Source organism: Stegastes partitus, unplaced genomic scaffold (assembly GCF_000690725.1).
Source record: "Stegastes partitus isolate 25-593 unplaced genomic scaffold, Stegastes_partitus-1.0.2 Scaffold1467, whole genome shotgun sequence".
Lineage (NCBI taxonomy): Eukaryota > Metazoa > Chordata > Actinopteri > Pomacentridae > Stegastes > Stegastes partitus.
The window spans coordinates 5,134-24,218 of record NW_007579198.1 but is presented as its reverse complement, the minus strand read 5'-3'; the positions used below and the strand labels follow the sequence as shown (position 1 = coordinate 24,218).

The 19,085-nt window shown below is 43.0% G+C and overlaps 2 protein-coding genes across 2 annotated transcripts in view; both read left to right on the top strand.

The window, feature by feature from the left end:
- pkhd1l1.1 (PKHD1 like 1, tandem duplicate 1) overlaps positions 1-14,436 on the top strand; it is a 62,218-nt gene extending 47,782 nt beyond the window's left edge. Inside the window, exons 56-76 of the mRNA XM_008299813.1 lie at positions 1,121-1,239; positions 1,323-1,452; positions 2,431-2,604; positions 2,945-3,048; positions 3,279-3,405; positions 3,620-3,741; positions 4,976-5,066; positions 5,172-5,320; positions 5,529-5,651; positions 5,744-5,855; positions 6,054-6,170; positions 6,250-6,415; positions 7,597-7,829; positions 8,862-9,026; positions 9,101-9,258; positions 9,701-9,836; positions 10,450-10,788; positions 10,879-11,030; positions 11,606-11,752; positions 12,112-12,265; positions 13,455-14,436. Of these exons, the coding sequence (XP_008298035.1) occupies positions 1,121-1,239; positions 1,323-1,452; positions 2,431-2,604; positions 2,945-3,048; positions 3,279-3,405; positions 3,620-3,741; positions 4,976-5,066; positions 5,172-5,320; positions 5,529-5,651; positions 5,744-5,855; positions 6,054-6,170; positions 6,250-6,415; positions 7,597-7,829; positions 8,862-9,026; positions 9,101-9,258; positions 9,701-9,836; positions 10,450-10,788; positions 10,879-11,030; positions 11,606-11,752; positions 12,112-12,265; positions 13,455-13,696 (3,260 nt within the window). The 3' untranslated portion in view covers positions 13,697-14,436. The remainder of the gene's footprint in view (positions 1-1,120; positions 1,240-1,322; positions 1,453-2,430; positions 2,605-2,944; positions 3,049-3,278; positions 3,406-3,619; positions 3,742-4,975; positions 5,067-5,171; positions 5,321-5,528; positions 5,652-5,743; positions 5,856-6,053; positions 6,171-6,249; positions 6,416-7,596; positions 7,830-8,861; positions 9,027-9,100; positions 9,259-9,700; positions 9,837-10,449; positions 10,789-10,878; positions 11,031-11,605; positions 11,753-12,111; positions 12,266-13,454) is intronic.
- gdf6b (growth differentiation factor 6b) lies at positions 13,740-16,597 on the top strand. Its single transcript, XM_008299811.1, has 3 exons — positions 13,740-13,761; positions 14,939-15,358; positions 15,520-16,597. Exons 1-3 carry the CDS (start codon positions 13,740-13,742, stop codon positions 16,392-16,394), a joined length of 1,317 nt encoding a protein of 438 aa, XP_008298033.1. The 3' UTR covers positions 16,395-16,597.
- The last annotated feature ends 2,488 nt before the right edge of the window (positions 16,598-19,085 follow it).

Here is a 19,085-nt window from a genome sequence, read left to right as displayed (position 1 = left end):
AGCGCTCCACCTCAGCCACATGACTGATGATACATCTGCTCCTGTGATAGGATTCGTCAGCACTGCAGCTACGTTTCCACATGAAGAGATCTACAACACTTTGACACATTATATAAAAAAAAAAACCTAAACTGAAAAAGGCTGCTGGTACATAAGAAAATCACAACAACTGACATTAGCAGAGTAGTTACGGAGTCAAAGGAAGCGAATGTACGACTACAGATGTTTGGTTTGAAGTGTGATGTAAATGTGACACAACCTCAGTCCAGAATTCAACGTGAACATGTGGCCGCTGGGGTACTGAAAAACTTCATTTGACAAAATAGTAAAAATCTGTAATGGTTAATTGTTTATATATATATATATATATATATATTTAAAAAAAAAAAAATAAAAAATATGTTTAAAACTGGTTTAAAAAAAAAAAAAAAAAGCAAGGCTAAAAAATTCTCAACACTGGCAATGAGTTTTTAAAATATATTTTCAATACGGTTTTGCCTTATTTACCATTAACAATATTATTTATTTCATATATTTGTACTTGTTTTATTTTTTTGGCACTATTTCTTGGCATCCACTTCGACACTTTGCATTTTGTACTTTGTCTTCTTATTAGGTTTCTGTTTAATTACTAACCTTTCAGTAATTCTTGTTTTTTTTTGTTTTTTTGTTTATTTTCTAACTTTTGTTTATTGTGTTCTGACAAAACTATTTCCTTCAGGATAAATAAAGTTGATCCTGTCTTGTCTTGTTTCTTTGACTTCTGACCAAATCCTTGCAAATAGTTTAATACGTCATGAAAAGTACAGTAAATTCTCGTAATACATTTTTATTGGATTCAATTAGAGCATTTTAAACATTTATTTAAAGCCTTTTTCCAGCTTGCAGATTGGAGCTTTCTGTATCATTATTCTCCTTCAAATCCACGTGTACGACTGAATTACTCCAATATTACAGCATGTCTGTCGTTGTGTGGAGCAGTTACAGTGTTCGTTGTAGGTGAGCTGGTGTGCTCGAGCTGCAGTGCCATGTACAGTTATATTTAGGACATTAGGAATTATTTTGATGTAAGAAGTGTGTGAATATGCAGATGTTTAGTGACGGATGTTTTTGTTTGTAGGTGTGTTTGGGACTCTGGAGCTTTATGGGAAACCTCACAACGTTTATCACACCAAGCTGGCGGCGACAGCTGCTGCCGGATCCAACCGGCTGACGCTGCCGCAGCCCGTCGACTGGCAGGTCGGAGAGCTTCACGTTTATTCTGTGTGTTAAAAGTGACACCAGTCGCCTGTTTACACGCTGCTCCTGTTTGCTGTTTGCAGGTCGGAGACGAAGTCGTCGTCTCAACGACGAGCTACGACATAAACGAGACAGAAAAATGTCAGATCGCTGCCGTGTCAGCCGACGGCCGCACCCTGACCCTGAGCCAGAGCTTGGCCCACACTCACATCGGTAAACACACGACCAAAGATGTTTACAGTGATGAACAACTACTGAAAGCTTCTGTGTTGTTGGTACAACAGCAGATAAATGACTGGATGACCATGAAGGTCCTGATTAAAGAAACCCTGATAAATCACCACATACACTGTAAAAAATAATGTTTTTAACAGCTTACAATGATTATGTATTTTTAGAAATTGTTAATTTATTCTTTTACAACATTTGAATTTCCCTTCTGGGATAAATAAAGTAAAATAAAGTATTTTTCATTTCTTTCATTTCATTTTCATTTGACTGTAAAATTACACTTTTTTTAAAAAAAATTGTATTTAAATCAACAAAAAATATTATTTGACAGAAATTTGCCGCTATTTAAAAATAAAAATATGTCTATAAAAGATTTAAAAATGCTAAATAATATGATAAATAATTTATTTTAAAGCATTTTGTACCATTTTGTTAAATTGAAAATAATAGATTGTAAAAATAAAAAAAAAAATTAATTTACTTTTAGTGTTTTTAAAACAAAACAAAGAGGCCAAAACTGTAAATATTGTCCATATAAAAATCAGTACTAACTGTGTCTTTTACAATGTGTGACCATAAAATTACAGTTTTACTTTATTTAAATCGACACAAAATCAAATTATTTTAAAGACATTTGCTGTTATTTTCACAGTTTTTACTGATTTTATATTTTTCTTTTCTATATTTTTTCTGGCACCAGTTTTTTTTCCCAGATTTCTTTTACACGTGCTAAATTAAAGAAAATCTAAAACTTTTATAATATAAATATAAATAATCAACTTGTACATGTCACCTGTTTTGTTAAATTAAATAAACATCTTCTCGCTGCCATCAGGAACTTCTCTGAAAGCTATCATTTGAACGTTTGTTGTTGGTTTTTTTTTGGTTAAATGACCCTGAAACAAGCTGAATGGTTTTCACAGATATTTACCATAGCTCTTTCCTCCCTCGTCTCTCCAGGTGAGACTCACTCGGTGTCGGGCTCGTCTCGGTCCTACACTCTGGCCGCCGACGTCGGTCTGGTGACCAGAAACATCAAGATCGTCGGCCAGGATTATCCGCAGATGACGGAGGAGTCGTTCGGAGCCAGACTGCTGGTCGGCAGCTACTCCTGGAAGGGAATCGACTACAAAGGTAGGAGCGCCTGCTTCACTCAGTCGCCTTCTTACAGAAGACTGTGTTTGCTGCAGTTTTTGGATTTAGTTTTGTGGCTCTCGCTCAAGCAAGCAAAACTAAAACTATCATAAAATGTGGACACTACAGTAATAATCTTCAAACTAGTGGGGGAAAAAAGCCCAGTTTTAAGAATATAAAGCTGCATAAATGTAATAAATTGTCAGAAAATTAGAGAAACATCCACACGAACAACACCAAAAACACACTGAATGGCAACATATGGCAGCTTTTTTCGAGATGTAGACGATCAGGTACCAGCGATACAAACGTTCCTTCATCATGTATTTTCTTCCTGAAGGCAAAGCTCAGATCAGGAACGTGGAGTTTTATCGCTCCGGTCAGGAAGGCTGGACCGACTACAGCGACCCGCGGTACTCGGTGGCCTTCGTCAACCTGGGAGAGGTACGGCAACTCACTTTACTACCTGAAGATCACAGGAGGACGTGCAGGGAGCTGTTCTGGAGGAAGGAGTTTGATAAAATTAGCTGTATAAATGTGCATCTAGCTGGATGATCAATGACAGCATATGTGTTTGTTCTGTTTCCTGTGGTTTAAACAACAACTAGCCTCTGTTCAGAGGAAGTGTCTGTAAAATGTTGGAGTAAATGTAGTTTTTTTTTCTGTGTTTTAAGGTTTCAGGAGACGAGTCGTACATCCAGGGTTGTGCTTTCCACGACGGCTTCTCTCCGGCCATCGGCGTCTTCGGGACCGAGGGCCTGAGCGTCGATGATAACGTCGTCCACCACACTGTCGGAGAAGGTAGACGCCGCTTTAAAGTGTTGATTATCCGCCAACAACAACCTCCTGACCAGTTATACATGAGATCGTCTGCGTTTTAGCTCAGTTTAAACCCGCTTTAGAATCCTGAAACTCTAAAACTATGTTGAAAGTTGAGTTTATGTCACGGACTGTTTCCTAGCTTTGCCCAACACTTCTTCTAGGACCATCAAATACATCATGTGTGTGTTTGCAGGTCTCAGAATTTGGGGCAATAACATCACTGTGAGGAGGAACCTGGTGATGATGTCGCTGTGGCCGGGGTCCTACCAGGACAGGGAGGAGCCCTTCAACTTCGACTGGAACGCTGCCATCGAGGTCAGAATAAATCACTCATAGCTGTGAATGAAGGTTTACATCCACTTGTAAAGACCATTAATGTCACGCTTGAGTTTCCACTGACTTCTGGAAGTCAGACTTTTCTATGATGGAGTCACTGAAACACACGAGTCTTTGGATGCTGGTTTCATCGTAGATTTGTTATAGATCTTCTGGTCATATTGTCTTGTTGGAACCAAACAGCATCCGAGATCAACCTTCTGTTGATGGTTTCAGGTTTTAATCCTCCTCCTTCATTGTTCCATTGCCTTTGGCTCCAGAGCATGATGCTGCCACCTCCATGCTTGATGGTAGGTCTGGTGTTCTTGGGGTTAAAGGCCTCACCTTCTCTCCTCCAAACTTTCCTCCAGAAGGTCTTTTCTTTGTCCATGTGATCAGTGGAGCTTTAAGGTTCTGCTTCTAGAGGAAGAACTTCCTTCTCCATCAGCCTCTCAGCTCATGTTGATGTCAGACCCTGTGGACACTGACGGCTGTGTTCCAGCAGCTTCTGGTCCATCCAGAGCTGCTTCCTGCTGGTTCCTGGTTGACTCTTGACCATCCTGACCAGTCGTCTCTCAGCAGCAGGTGATAGTTTGTGTTTCCTTCCTGATGGTGGCAGTAACACAACTGGACCATGAACGTTATGCTGACACACTGATGGTTCTGGGACCTGAAGCTGCTCTGAAATGGCTCCAAGTGACTTTCTGATCTGTGTGGTTGAGTCTCATAAGTGGATCAAATGGTTCCTATTTAAATTGGCTCAGAGGAGTCAGCAGCCTCACCTTCTCTCCTCCAAACTTTCCTCCAGAAGGTCTTTTCTTTGTCCATGTAATCAGTGGAGCTTTAAGGTTCTGCTTCTAGAGGAAGAACTTCCTTCTCCATCAGCCTCTCAGCTCATGTTGATGTCAGACCCTGTGGACACTGACGACTGTGTTCCAGCAACTTCTGGTTCATCCAAAAATCTGATGAACACAACTTTCAACATCACCAAAAGTTTGGGTTAAAAGTTATAATTCAAGTTGCTGTATGTTTTTATTTTTGAACCAGCAGATTTTGTCGTATTTCCAGAAGATCTATTCAATTACATTTCCTTTTGTCTGGCGTGTTTCAGTGATTCCATCATCGGAGATTAAGAGTTACAGACGACCGTGATACACATGGACACAAGTGGATGTAAACTTTGGTTTCAAAAGTCCATCCCTGTATTTATGATCTGTGTTTTTTGACATACCAGGTCAACGAGGGGACGAACGTCGTGCTGCAGAACAACATCGTGGCCGGATACGAGAGAGTGGCCTATCGCATCGACGGGGAACCGTGTCCAGGTAACAGAAACACCTTTAACAAAGCTAGATTTTTCATGCTGGCCTGAAATTTAAGCTCCTTTGCAACAGTAAAGAAACTGACGGAAGCGACGTTTTCCTGTGCAGGGACTGTGAATAAGAACGAGAAGTGGATGGACAACGAGGCTCACGGCGGTCTGTACGGAGTCTACCTGAACAAAGACGGTCTGCCCGGCTGCAGCCTCGTCCAGGGCTTCTTCATCTGGAGGAGCTTCGACTACGGCATCTACTTCCAGGTATGAAGCCGGAGTTTCCTTCTTCTGGTTCTCGATTTATGTGTTTAATTAACCCACAAAGTAGCCCTGAGGTCAATAAAGGACAAATCTGAGCGTTTAATCAGCAGAAAAGAATGTGAAAACGATGTTGAGCAGCCAACTGTGGCGGTTGTAGAGTCCAGATTAAACCTCAAACATGACACCAGATCTCCGTCCTCTTCCTCTGCAGAACACCATCAACATGGTCATTTCCAACGTGACCCTGGTGGACAACGGGATGGGCGTCATGCCGCTGACCTACGCTCCTCCGTCACTGTCCCACGCCTTCGCAGATAAAACCGTAAAAGTCCAGGTGAGACGCTTCAGTCTGACTCGCTGGTTCCTGTAGTTGATCAGTCGGGAACTATTTCAACGACAGATTTTAAATTCCTCCTCTTCCTGCAGAGCTCCCTGATCGTTGGCAGCAGCCCGAACTTCGACTGTTCACTCGGTTTGGATTCCAGTGACTTTAATATCGCGACCAGCGCCAGTCATCGAGCTCCCAGACCTCGGCAAGGTGATGCTGCCGAAACACAATGATTTATTTAGAGGATATTTGTTTTGATTTAGAGAGACCATGAATTAAAAGAAAGTTGGAATGTTTTGGGGTTTGCCTTTTGGATTTTGAACGTTTAAGATCTCACCAAAAAGGGTTGTTTAAGCTTTTAGGAACAATCATTTCTTTAACCGGTGTCTCCATTTTTGCTGTTCATAGGAGGCAGATCTGGAGTCTGTTGGCCAAACTTTGCATCTGGACACAACACCGCTCCGGGTAAACCCCACCACCTGAACATGAACTACAACGCCATTAAAGGGCTGATGACGGTCACAGGTGGGTTCAGACTCTGAGTTTTAAAAATGTCTTTGCTGTACACAAACTCCCTTCTGAGCCCTCGTTTCTCTCTTTCTAGGCACGACGTTCGTAAACTTCCGAAACGTCTGCTCCGGTGAGGCGAACTTCATGTTCATGACCAACCCACTGAATGAAGACCTGCAGCATCCGGTGCAGGTTTCAGACCTGAAGCTGGTCGACAGCACGGACGAGGCCAAAATCTTTGTTCACAGGGCTGATGTGGGGTCAGTCAGTGCTCTTTAACAGTTGACTTGTTCTTTAGATCCTGTTGCAGTCACTTTTATTTCTATTTATATTTTATTGTACTTTACTTCACTTTGTTAGCTTTTGCTTCCTGTAAAAACCTTATAGACGAGTGTTAGCATTAGCATTCACTATAAACGCTGTTGTACTTGCACAGGACAGTTGTTTTCAGTTTAGCTCTATAAACGGCATGATGTAAACCATAAATAAATTAATTAATATTTACATCAGACACCTTGAAACGAATTTCCAGAGGATTGTGGAAAATGGTTGTAGCGTTAAAGATGCTAAATTCAGGGTCTTTTCGGCTTGAGCAGAGACAAAACAAATTCAAAAATGGTGTCCAGAGGAGCACGTTATCGGCAAGTTATTGGTAGATACATTCAACATGGTGAAATATCCTTCTGGAGTTGCAGAGTCATGCAAAAAACAAGTTTGTAGAGGTTGTAAATCGTAAAATATGTAGACACCTGTGGACGCTTAGACAAACGTCGGACATGTTGAATGCAGTTTAAAGTTGCTGCCTAGAAAGTAAATTTGTGAGGTCGTGATTACAACACTGGAAGTCGTGCACGCCGGTTGTTTGGCGTTTAAGTTGCACCATTTGACATAAGTTGTGGAAACACTGCTGCTTGTGTGGATGTCACTGTCGCTGTCTAGGAGCCACCGAGGCTAACCATTTAGCATGCTAATGGTGAATCCAAAGGCAGAAAAGACAAGGCCACTGAAAATATCAACGTTTTCTTCTAACTTTAGAAAGAAAAGTAGAAAGAAAACCATGCATGAGTTATATTTCAATATATTAGTTACCAATCTCTTATCTGCGGCCTTCGATGTGTCTAAAAACGGTAGCAAACACGTCACAACTCATAAAACTCAAAGCTTTCGGAAAAATGTCTACTAACAAGGTCGTGAACATCACAAGAGGAGGGCTTCATACGTCTCATGAGTAAACTGAATTTGAACGCAGCAAGAATAACCTAAAGATGTTCTCAAAGGTGTAAAAAGTATGTAGATTTGTAACCGTTGGCAGCTAAGCGCTACATGTTTTAGGACGTAAATCAACAAAAACAAAGTGTCTCATAACGTAAAAACCTTTAAACTGCCTTCTCTGACGTTTAACTTCAGGTCAAACCAGTAACTGTCTGTTTCTGCGCCTCAGTAAAGTGAACCCGGCCGACTGCGTGGACATGGAGTGCGACGCGAAGAAGAAGACCATGCTGAAGGACTTGGACGGGTCGCTGCTGGGTGCTGTGGGAGCTGTGGTGCCCCAGTCCGAGTTCGAGTGGAACGGAGATCCCAGGAGGGGCCTCGGCGACTATCGCATCCCCAAAGTCATGCTCACGTACCCCAATGGCAGCCGAATCCCAGTGGACCAGATCGCTCCCAACAAAGGTGACCCGACTGAAGGAGTCTTTCTGGAAAAGAGAAAAGATTTGCGCTGTCATCTGGTGAAAGTGCAGAAATAGGAATAAAAAGTCATTTTTAGCTAGAATCAGCTCTACCACTTTGCTATTCCTAGAAACATAGATTACTGGAAAAGAAGTGCAAGAATCATCCTTCCAGTCACTGGTGTTAAAGCTAACACATAACATTTATTAACAAGTTTCTCAATCCCAAAACCAGCAGGTTCGAAAGACATGTTGTCTTTTTTAAAACTGCCGGATCACGCTATTTTTCTAAAATGTAAAAACTGAAAGAAGATATTTAATGTTGAACCAACTGTTTGGACCAGATGCTGTAAAAAAAAATAAATAAATAAATAAATAAAATGCCACGACTGCTGCTAGAACCACCAATCACGTGACTTTAGGGCCATTCGGCTGAACTGCAGGCTGTGTTTGCACATAGACGAGTTGTCAAGAGAGACCATGAGGAAAATAAAACATACCGGATCAGTAATACAGGCAGAGAAGCACGTTGTCAGCAAGTTGTTGGGAGATAAGTTCTGCATGATGAGATATTCTTCTTGCCTTAATATGTGGAGTAAACTGGCCAACAGTTTGAGGTTGTAAAATATAAAAAAGTAAAATATCTGTTGTATGTTGAGCTTGGATGTCATATGTGGACACTTTAAAGGTGTTGCACGTGTTGATTCCAGTTTCTTTCAAGTATTGTAAATTAAATAACCAAAGAAATGTAACTTTTATGATTTATGGTGTCATAACTGTGTCCTACCGCACAGAAGACGTTTCTGAGTTCTCTGTACTTCTTGCCATGTTTGTGTTGTTTCCATAGAGGTGCAGGACTTTAGTTTAAAAAAAAAACAAGAACCCACAGTGAGTAAAAAACTGTGACGCCCAGAAACTGCTTTGGGGTTCGTCGGGTTAAATTCATTCCCGTGATTTAAACCTTAAACACCTCCACCTTCACGCTCCTGTCTGGCTCTTCTTAAGACAAACATATTTCCTCAAATGCTGTGTTCAGGTGTGATCAGGAAAAACTGCACCTACATGACTTCCTGGCAGAGCTACAAGTGCTTCGACCTGAACTACAGGATGCTGGTGATCGAGAGTCTCGACTCGGACACGGAGACCAGACGTCTGTCGCCCGTCGCCGTGCTCGGAGACGGATTTGTGGATCTGATCAATGGTACTTCTTGCAGAATTACAAATCAACTCTGAAACACCAGAGGAATGTGTTTTTGATGCGGTCTTTGTGTCCAGGTCCTCAGGATCACGGCTGGTGTTCAGGCTACACCTGCCAGAAGAGGGTGTCCCTGTTTCACAGCATCGTGGCCACCAACCGCTACTTCGACGTCTTCTTCACCAGCGTCAGTCCACAGAAGCTTCGCCTCATGATGCTCAACGCTGATCCATCGGAGGTCGGTGCACGTCTCGGATGACACGGCTCTGATCTGAATGTTTTAGTGACTTTACAGTAATGTTTGTCAGGTAGATATAAGAGGGGATTATTTTACAACCTTTAACTTCATTGTACTCGGTCCAGCGACCATCTTGAGCCTCCAGATTCTTCTCAAAAGGTTCAACCCTGATTTCATCCAGCATAACATCATCCAACATCTGACACCTGACTCACAGCTCCAGTGTTTCTACTCTACAGTGTAGAGCTTAGAGTTTTTGTGGACAGTGATGTGAGGCTTTACAGTAAAAACACTTAGAGTTGTTGAGGCAGAGACGTTATTGAAACAACCTACGTCCACTGCTAAGATGACCACACCTGTAAGCCAGATGTGAACCTTCACTTCAGGTCTAATTAACTCCCTTTATGTAGCTGTTAATCAAGCGTGTCTTTGTTTTGTTCAGAGCATCGTGGTGTCCGTCTTCTACTCCAAACCTCAGCGGTTGGACGTATACGTCGACAACACGCTGGTCGTTCCCACTAATGCCGAGTGGAACGCTGACCGAAGCGACTACACCTTAAAGAAGCCGATATCTGCAGGTACTGACGGTTCACAGACACAAATAACGTGAGCGTAACGCCACATGGCTGTGATTCTCCGCACGTTTAAGAGTTCTGTCTTTTTGTATTCCATGTCTTGATCTAGTGGAGGATTATTTCATGCACATGTGGATATATTTTAAAAATAGAAATGGACATTGCTTCTGCAACTCTGTCTTTTCTCTACGGGGATCAATAAAAGTGTTCTGTCTGTTTATCTAAAGTGATAAATGCACATTACATACCTTTCTACAAGCACCTGAAAGCATCTACAGGAGCATGAATCTCATTGTTATCAACTCAAGAAGTGTTTCCAAAACCAACAATTTCAGGCAATTTAATGCAAATTTTTGTATATTTCATTTTTTGCAACAAGTTCAAAGCATACCAAGGCATTCGGAGACTTTCAGACTTTTATTTCATCCCTTGAAGGCTCCGCAGCCTAAATTTAAACATTAAAAATGACCAATAATCAATGGGGACAATCGTTAAAGTCGCAGTTAATGAAGGAAATATGGTTTTCTGTCTGTAATTAATCAAGTCTGATCACCAAGAATGAAGAACTGAGGTTTTTCTCATCAGTTCAGTTGTCATATTGTCTGATTTTTTTCAGGTCAGTACGTCCCTCAGTTGAACGCCACTCTGGGCACCAACTACTTCGACCAGGACAACAAGATGCTGAAGGTGGTGGTGAGAGGCTCCAAACCGGTGGAGATCCGGACCGCCCCAGTCCTCGTCATCGCCTTCGACCTGCCCGCCTTGACCGAGGACGAGTTCTTCGGGGACAACCTGGTCCGGAACCTCGCCACGTTCCTCCAAGTTCCCGCCAACATGATCCGCATCACCAACATCATCAGGGGGGACGGACGGCGCCGGAAGAGATCGACGGGCCTCAAGGTGGAGGTGGAGATCAAGAAGCCTCCGGTCCAGCAAGCCACCAACACCACCGACGGTTAGAGGAAGGCTGTTTGAGGTCTGAGGTGTGAATTCAGACAAGCACAAATGAAACTCACTCCTCTGTGTTGCTGTTTTTTCTTTCTAGACGAGGAGGACTTCACGTTGCTGAAGAACATTGCAGATAATCTGGTCCAGGCGGCAGTTTCCGGAAACATCAGTCAGTCCATCGGCTTTAACGTCTCCTCGATGGGCGTCGTCCCGCCGCCTCCTCCATCCTCAGACCCCAGCTGGAAGGAGGTGAGCCGGACCAACATCTGGTCTGTGATGTCATAGAGAAATCTGAAAATAGAACCCAAGAAAGAGGTTTTAACGAAGCAAAACGCATTTAACAGAAGGTGGGGAACAAACACAAGGTAGCTGGAGAATTTAGGGGAAGTACAAGCTTCATAATGTAATCAAGTGAAAAGGAATATAAGAAAGTACAGAAAATCAAATCAGGCATTAGAAACGTGACAGCAAACATGCCTGGTTTCCACATTCCTCTGTGCATGTGTGCGACTTAAACAGCAGTTCGTTAATTTCTACAAGAGCCGTCCTCATGGGTTTGCAAAACGGGGGACAAAAAATAAACGTACAAACTGACAAATAGCAAAGGCAGACACAAGACTACATATGCATAGAGAATTCAGCTGAAACAGGAGGGAAACACAGACAAAGGGAAGAAGTATTTTAAAAAAAACACCCACAAAGTCAAGTTTTTACAGAAGAGAAAGTAGAACAATCCAAAACCACAGTATGACAAGCTCAGCTGTAGCTTTAACTCTGTTTTGTGTAGATTCAGTGATTTTTTTTTTTTCTGTTTTAAACGTCAGGTGGCAACAGAGGAAGTGACGAGAGAGGAACCGGAGAAGAGCTACGTGGCCACCGTGGCCGACCTGCTGCTGGTGGAGGAGCCGGTAGTCGGAGAGTTCATCGGTCCTCTTAACCAGCAGCCACGTCTGATGGCTGTGGACGAGAAGGTGAGGAGTCTGAGCAGATGGTTGGAGGTCGATGGATTTGATTGGCCTTTCAAACCCTCCGGCGGGTTTCTGGATCCAGAGGGTCAAAGAAGTAAATGTTATCATTTGCTGTGAGGTCGGAGGCTTGAATTCTAGTGACTGCATGGGTGATTGTTGCACCTCTTTTCCAGTAATTTAAGTTGAGGTGTTTTTTTTTAGGAAATTAGGAAAGTGGTAGAGCTGGTTCTAGGCTTTTATCACCTCCTGTTGGGTTCGCCGACATCATCACTCCTTCAGTCGAGCTCCCTTTGTTTGGAGCGATCTGCTCCACCGGGGTCATATGTTGTGTATTAACTCTGGTCCTGTGTTGTCGTTTGCAGGGAAACTGCGTCTCGGTGGGAGTGACGACTCTCACAGTAACAGCCAGTCTGAAGAGCTCCAGTGGAGACGGCGTGGACGGACTGGAGGGAAACGCCACCATCCTGTTCAGCAGCTGCTGGGCCAACTTCACCGACCTGTCCATCGCCAACAGCGGTACCTTCACCAAATAACACAGAACAATAACACCAACAATCATTTACAGAGCGTGTTCCAAACTGACATAGTTGATGTTCTGAGAAAATGCAAAGCTGAAAACAAGCAGAATATGAGTTGTTTTTAGCTGCCGTGTGCTTTTTCACTTTGTTCAGGGGTTCAAGAGAAACTTCTTTTGGAGTTTCACTACTGACTTAAACAATAAGGCACCTTTTCATTTGGTTTTATGATGTTGGAGTTTCTAGTTTACTTAATTTTCACACCGTGTGGCATTATGTCAGAATAAAATCCACTTAAGTGAAATGGTAATTTATTTCATTTTCTGGAGGAAAATTAACTGTTTTCATGAATCATTTAATGAGTTAAAATAATCAAAAGATGAACTGAGACAAGTGAGACCAATGAGGGTGGCGCAGACAATCAAAACGGAGGAAAAATACACAAACAGAAGAAGTAAAACTACGAGAAACACACACCGGAGAACTACTGAGAATAAACAACAAACCAAAATGAATTAAATACCAGAAGAGAAGGGCCTTAAAAACGATCCGTAAACTCTTGACATCTGTCCTAAAACACGCTGAGACCCAGTGAATTATAGTTTGTACAGATGTGGCTGGCTTTCCTGACTTTTTTGTAGTTTTGATGACATATATAAACACTGTAATGTCACAAACAGGAAATGATCGACCGAGCAGCTAATGGTGAAACTGTGAATGAAACACGAGCACAAATTCACTTTTCTTTCCTTCTGTTTTTTTAACGCCGATCCAGTGTTTCCAAAAAAACATCTAATTCCTCGTTTTGATGCGGTTTCGATCACTCATGAGCTCACAAGGAGTAGAGCCGTGGCATCAGTTAGGTCTGTGAAGATTCAGGCCTTAAAAGTGGAGGTTGAGATCAGAGGAGACTCAGTGATAGTCGATCAAAAAAGGAGGGAAAAACACAAACGGAACAACTGAAACCTCTATAGACATGTGAGACAAAAATAAACCTGAGAATGTTTAAAAATGAATGAAAAAGAACCACAACAGTTGGGCAGTAAACTCCTAAGATGTTTCCTAAAACGTCCTGGAAGGACAGCGCTCAGAGGCCAGAACAGGAGGGACGGGATCGTGTCTCGTGCAAGAAAATGTATTAACAAATAAAAACCAGAGCACCTCAGTAATCGCTCGTCTTCTCCCTGCAGGCGAGAACCTGACGATGGTCTTCACTCTGAAGGAGTGGAGCGCCCAGTCCAGAGCTTTCTCCGTCCAGGAGAAAAACACCACCACCGAGACCCCGACCACCGTCACCTCGACGACGGACGGGCCTACGACCACCGACGGCAGCGTGTTCGGCTCCAGCACCGTCGTGTCCGCCGGCAGCCTGTGTCTGGTCAGCGTCATCTACTCCGTGGCCTGCTGCTCCGACGCCATCCCCATATGTTAGAGGTTCCAGGCAGCAGGGTTTCATGAAGGACGTTTTATCCACTATGAGAGGAGCAGCTCCGCCAAGTAACACAAACTGAACTCAACTATGAACGCAGCATGCACATGGAGAAAAAGTTGATCTAATTTCTATTATTCTAGCTAGAAAGGGGTTAAATTCAATCAGCTGTGTGCCCTTTATCATTCCCAGATGTTGCCTGATGTCCATTCTGTTGATCAGAGGCTGCTGGAACATCGTTACATGCTGTGTTTGTATTTTAGCTCAGTGTACTTTTTAAATATTTTCACATGAAGGTTTTCTTTGTCCTTTTAGGTGATTTTATTAGGGTGAGTTTTATGTGGCTATCCAATAAATCAGGTGTAAGATCCCCCCCAAAAAAAGTGCAATAGTGAATTGAATCTGCAGGAAAACATGAAGGTTTTGAATGTGATTTTTTTTTTTTTTAAACAGTTGAAAAAAAAAAAGGGTTTGAATTTGCTAAAATACTAAATGCTGCGATTATATTTTTGCTCGCTATACTTCTTGAATATTTTATCCACATGAAGGTTTTTCTTTGTCTTTTTTGGGTTGTTTCATTGTGTTATTTTTTATGTGACTATTACAATAAATCAGGTCTTTAAAAAGTGCAATAGTGAAGCTGAATCTGCAGGAAAACATGAATGTTGTGAATGTGATGAAAACAAACTGTTGCATTTTGATGATTTTCATCTTTTTTCAATAAATTCTATTTTTCATTGTTATCTGTGCGTTTACTTCTTGGTTTGATTATGTGTTCAGGCCCAGTAGAGACTCTGTCCGTGGTGCTGAAGGACGCACACTGACTGCCACGTTTTTCTTTTTCGGTTTTTGCGCAACGACGCTGTTCCTGTGCGTCACTAGAGGGCACGAGACTCCAGTAAACCCTCAACTCACGGTTGTAAGATTTAAACTCCTGCTTTATCAGGGAGAAACCTACAAGTTGAGGCTCCAACTTAAAAATTCAAAATCCACTTTGATTGTGTACGAGCAGGGGTTTTTGGGGGGAGGGTTGGAGGGGGGACAAACCAACAGGAGCAGAAGTTTACGCGCAGCTTTTCAGCGCACATCTGGCTCCCCGGGAGGAGGGAGGCGACGGCCGACAGAGGAACAATTAGTTTTACAGCCTTAATTTGCGCCCTCCATTTAGCCTTTCACGACCACGGTACAATGTGGGCGTGTTCTCGGGCCCCTTTCTTAAATCTTCGCACCGCCTGTCCTCCGGAGCTGCGCGCACTGAGCCGAGCAGCCACTTGCTGCAGAGTGGATGCAGCTCTGGTCCTCCGGCCGCGGCTCAGGCTCCGAGGATGGATCTCTGCCACTTCGCCTTCCTGTGCGGGGCTCTGGTGCTGCTCTGGGATCTGCCCTGCTGCAGGACTCTTGCTATTTTCCCTCCAGCTCCTCCGAAGAGCAGCCTGGTGGCGAAGATTTTTGACGGACAAGAAAAGTACTTCAAGGAGCTTTACGCGCCGCCGTCACTGGACAGAAACAACAAGGCGACATCCAAAGACTCCGTCGAGCCTCACGACTACATGCTGTCCATCTATAAAACCTTCTCCACGGCGGAGAAGCTGGGGCTGAACGCCAGCTTTTTTCGCTCTTCGAAGGCTGCAAACACTATTGCGAGTTTCGTGGACACTGGAGAAGGTATGTGGAGCTGCGCAGTGTGAGTCAGTGTGAGTGTGCAGGTGGGATTTATGAATGCTTGATCTCCCAGGCGAGTTGAGTGCAGACAATAGTGGATTTTTCCCTCTGTGGTTTGTTCATCCCCCTGGTGTGTCTGACCTGCGGTTTAATGCTTTCCACAGATGACCTCCCACTCTCCCCTCTGAGGAGGCAGCAGTATCTGTTCGATGTCTCAACCCTGTCGGAGAAAGCCGAGGTTCTGGGAGCCGAGCTCAGGATTTACACCAAAGTGTCTGGGAATTTCAGGATTTCGGAAACGGAGCCCGTCGACGTCCAGCTGCTCTCCTGCCACGACCAGCAGCTGCTCGACTCCAGAACTCTGGACCTGCAGGACTCCCACCGGCCCAAGTGGGAGGTCCTGGACGTGTGGGAGATATTCAGAGAGCGGCAGCACCTGAGCCACGGGAAGCACTTCTGCCTGGAGCTCAGGGCCATGCTGGACAACCCCGAGAGGGAGCTGGACCTGCACCTGCTGGGCCTGCACCGACACGCCAGGCCCCAGCAGAAGAAGGCCATCCTGGTGGTGTTCACCCGCTCCAAGAGGAGGCAGACGCTGTTCAGCGAGCGGCGGGAGGGCAGAGCGCTGCTGGGCCTGGAGAGGAGGCCCAGGGAGAGGAGCCGGAGGCGCCGGACGGCGGCGTCCAAGACCCGCCACGGCAAGAGGCACGGCAAGAAGTCCAAGTCCAGGTGCAGCAAGAAGCCTCTGCACGTGAACTTCCGGGAGCTGGGCTGGGACGACTGGATCATCGCCCCCCTGGACTACGAGGCCTACCACTGCGAGGGCGTGTGCGACTTCCCGCTGCGCTCCCACCTGGAGCCCACCAACCACGCCATCATCCAGACGCTCATGAACTCCATGAACCCCAGCAACATGCCGCCGAGCTGCTGCGCCCCGTCCAAGCTCAGCCCCATCAGTATCCTCTACATCGACTCCGGGAACAACGTGGTCTACAAGCAGTACGAGGACATGGTGGTGGAGTCGTGTGGCTGCAGGTAGTCCAGGATCAGACTTCTTCTCCAGTCAGCAGAGTTCAAACCGGCTGCAGCTGAAATCAGGAAAACTGGTTTCTTCAGCCAGATGGAGACTTTGTGATACAGTTTGAGACCCAACTGTCGATACCTCAAACACTTGAAGAGTTCATTTACAAAAACAGATCACTCCATTTTTGTAGATTTTCAGAAAACTTGTTTTTTTGTTGTTTGCTTGAGATGATGTCAAACTGAAGCTGAGCGGATTGGACTCAGCAGAAATGACACAAATAGAGACAACTGAAGTTTGACTGATGTCGTCTCAGGTAGACGATGGAACAGTGGGTTTTCTGAAGGTTTGTGAAGATGGAGGTTTCTGTTGTTGCAAATGAACTCTTCATTTGTTTTCTTTCTTTTTCTGTCTTGAGGAGGTCCAGCTGGTCTCCTTCAACGTCACCTTCATGTTCATTAACTAGAACTCTGTTCTCATTTAACACTGTTCCACCTCAACAGAGCTCCATCACACATTCAAACTTCTTCATTTAGCTCATTTATTCTCCTTTAAAACACACATTTCAAAGTCTAATGAGAGAACAAATGAAGGCCTTTGCTGTGATTTGGAGCTCAGTTAAGGCGGCACGTTGCAAAAGAAGTGAACTAAAGCCCCATTTTCAGTTTTCTATCACACTCAGTCTTACTTCATCTGATTTACGACAATAAATCCCAAAATATAATACTCGTAATATTAATATTCATGTGAATTCAAGGCAAAAGATTTACATCAACTTAATAAATTAGAAAAAATGTGAGAATATGATTTGAAATTATCACAAAAAAGTGACAAAAAAAGTCACAAAATTGACCAAATCCTGAAAATAATAGTCGAGTATTTTTTCTGTGATGAGAAGATTGACACCACTCTTGTGTCTGTGCGCTAAGTTTAGCTTGCAGCTAGTTAGCTTAGCATAAAGGCTGGAAGCAGGTGGAAACAGTTAGCCTGACTTTGTCCGACGCTAGCAGCGTAAAGTGGCACACAAAAGTAGAACAGCTAACAGCGAAAACAAACGATGTGATTGTCCAGCAAATTTAAAGTCAACTCTGAGAACGTCGCAACATAAATGTAAATTATGTTTTCATTGCCTGCTTTTGGGTAAACTGGGCAGAAGGTGGCGCTAAAATCCTAAAAATTAAAATAATAAAATAAAGTTTGTCCATTAACAGGAGAAAAGTGTTCAGGAATTGTTTTCAGTTGGACAAATTGTAATTATTCCTTCATGCCGATCAGGTTTTATGTTGTCTAGACTCAAAGACAGCAAAAGAAATGCATCAGAACTTATTCGTAAAAGGAGGATTCAGCTTCTAAGAAACCCAGGAAGTTGCTTCTTTCTAATTTTGCCATTTGCATTAACTTTATCTAATGCGATGCTTCAAAATGCACATCAAAAACAGCGCTAATGCCTTCTTTAGCCTTATCGGTTCAGCTGTAATTCCAACTGTTTACTGCGTTTCCGTTTAATTATCAAGTCAATTTGAACCAAACTAAAAAAAATGTCACAAAAAATACAGACAGTTAGGATGAGGCTAACTGCTACGGGCCGAATAAACAAAATTGTGCTGTCTGGCTCTTCAGGCTAGCTACGTCAGCTTTGATAAAAGAAGCAAAATCAGCTGTTTGCAAACAATTTTGACCTTTTACCGGGAAAACATATTTGAAAATGATGTTTTCTTCTTCCCTTATGTACATTAACTGCTTTTAGAAAAAGTCAAAGACCACTTCGAAGGAGCATAAGATCTTTTTTTTTTGCGAAATTGGGGATTTTTTTATTTTGTATTTTGCCGTTTTCATTAACTTTATCTGATGCAATGCTTCAGCACTTTTACCTCATCGATTCAGCTGTAATTATGTCTCTGTTTCAATTTAATTATCAAATCAATTTGAACCAAACTTCAAAAATGTCACAAAATAAATAAAATCAAGATTAGGCTAGTTGTTACGCAGCGAATAAACAAGATTGTGTTGTCTGGCGCTAAAGGCTAAAGGCTAGCTACATTAGCTTCGATTAAAAAAAAAAAAGCAAATCAGCTGTTTGCGAACCAATTAAAAACCAAAACAAACTGAATTTTGACCTTAAACAGGAAAAACGTATTCGAAAAAGGAGCTTCCGTCTTCCGTTATGCGCATTAACTGCTCATTGAAAACGTCAACCACAACCTCAAAGGAACGTAGCATCTTTTTTTGCAAAATTGGGGCTTTGTTTTGTTTTGGTTTTTTTTCAAATTTTGTTGTTTCTAATAACTTTCCAAAACAGAAACACAGCATTTGCGTAACAAGCTTTTCAGACAACTTCAGAGGCGCTAGTAGACGCTGACTGAACCATGCTAACAGTTTCCTACTGTTTCCAGGGTTTATGCTAAGCTAGGCTAACTACCATTAGCCTCCTGCAGCTTCATGTTCGACTGTACAGATGTAAAAGTTTATCTGCAGATGTTTCAGGAAAAAAAGTGCAAAAGTAAAACTTGTTTTAGGTTCAGCTGTTCATGTAATAAGAGAAGCTACACAGATATGAACATTTGATGTAAATGATGTTGTTTTTTTTGTTTTTTTTCTGGTCTTTACGATCATTTCCAAGAGAATCAAGCTGATTACAGTCCTCCAGCCTGTTTCTTCTGTAAACGGAATAATTAACTTCAGCTGAACATGTTTCCCAGAATGGAAACA

Excerpts from the sequence above, each read along its gene's own strand:
- gdf6b (XM_008299811.1), top strand. The coding sequence starts at position 13,740 with ATGAGAGGAGCAGCTCCGCCAA. Across the intron at positions 13,762-14,938 it reads GAGAGGAGCAGCTCCGCCAA|CTGCGCGCACTGAGCCGAGC; the intron begins GTAACACAAACT and ends TGTCCTCCGGAG. Across the intron at positions 15,359-15,519 it reads TTTCGTGGACACTGGAGAAG|ATGACCTCCCACTCTCCCCT; the intron begins GTATGTGGAGCT and ends TGCTTTCCACAG.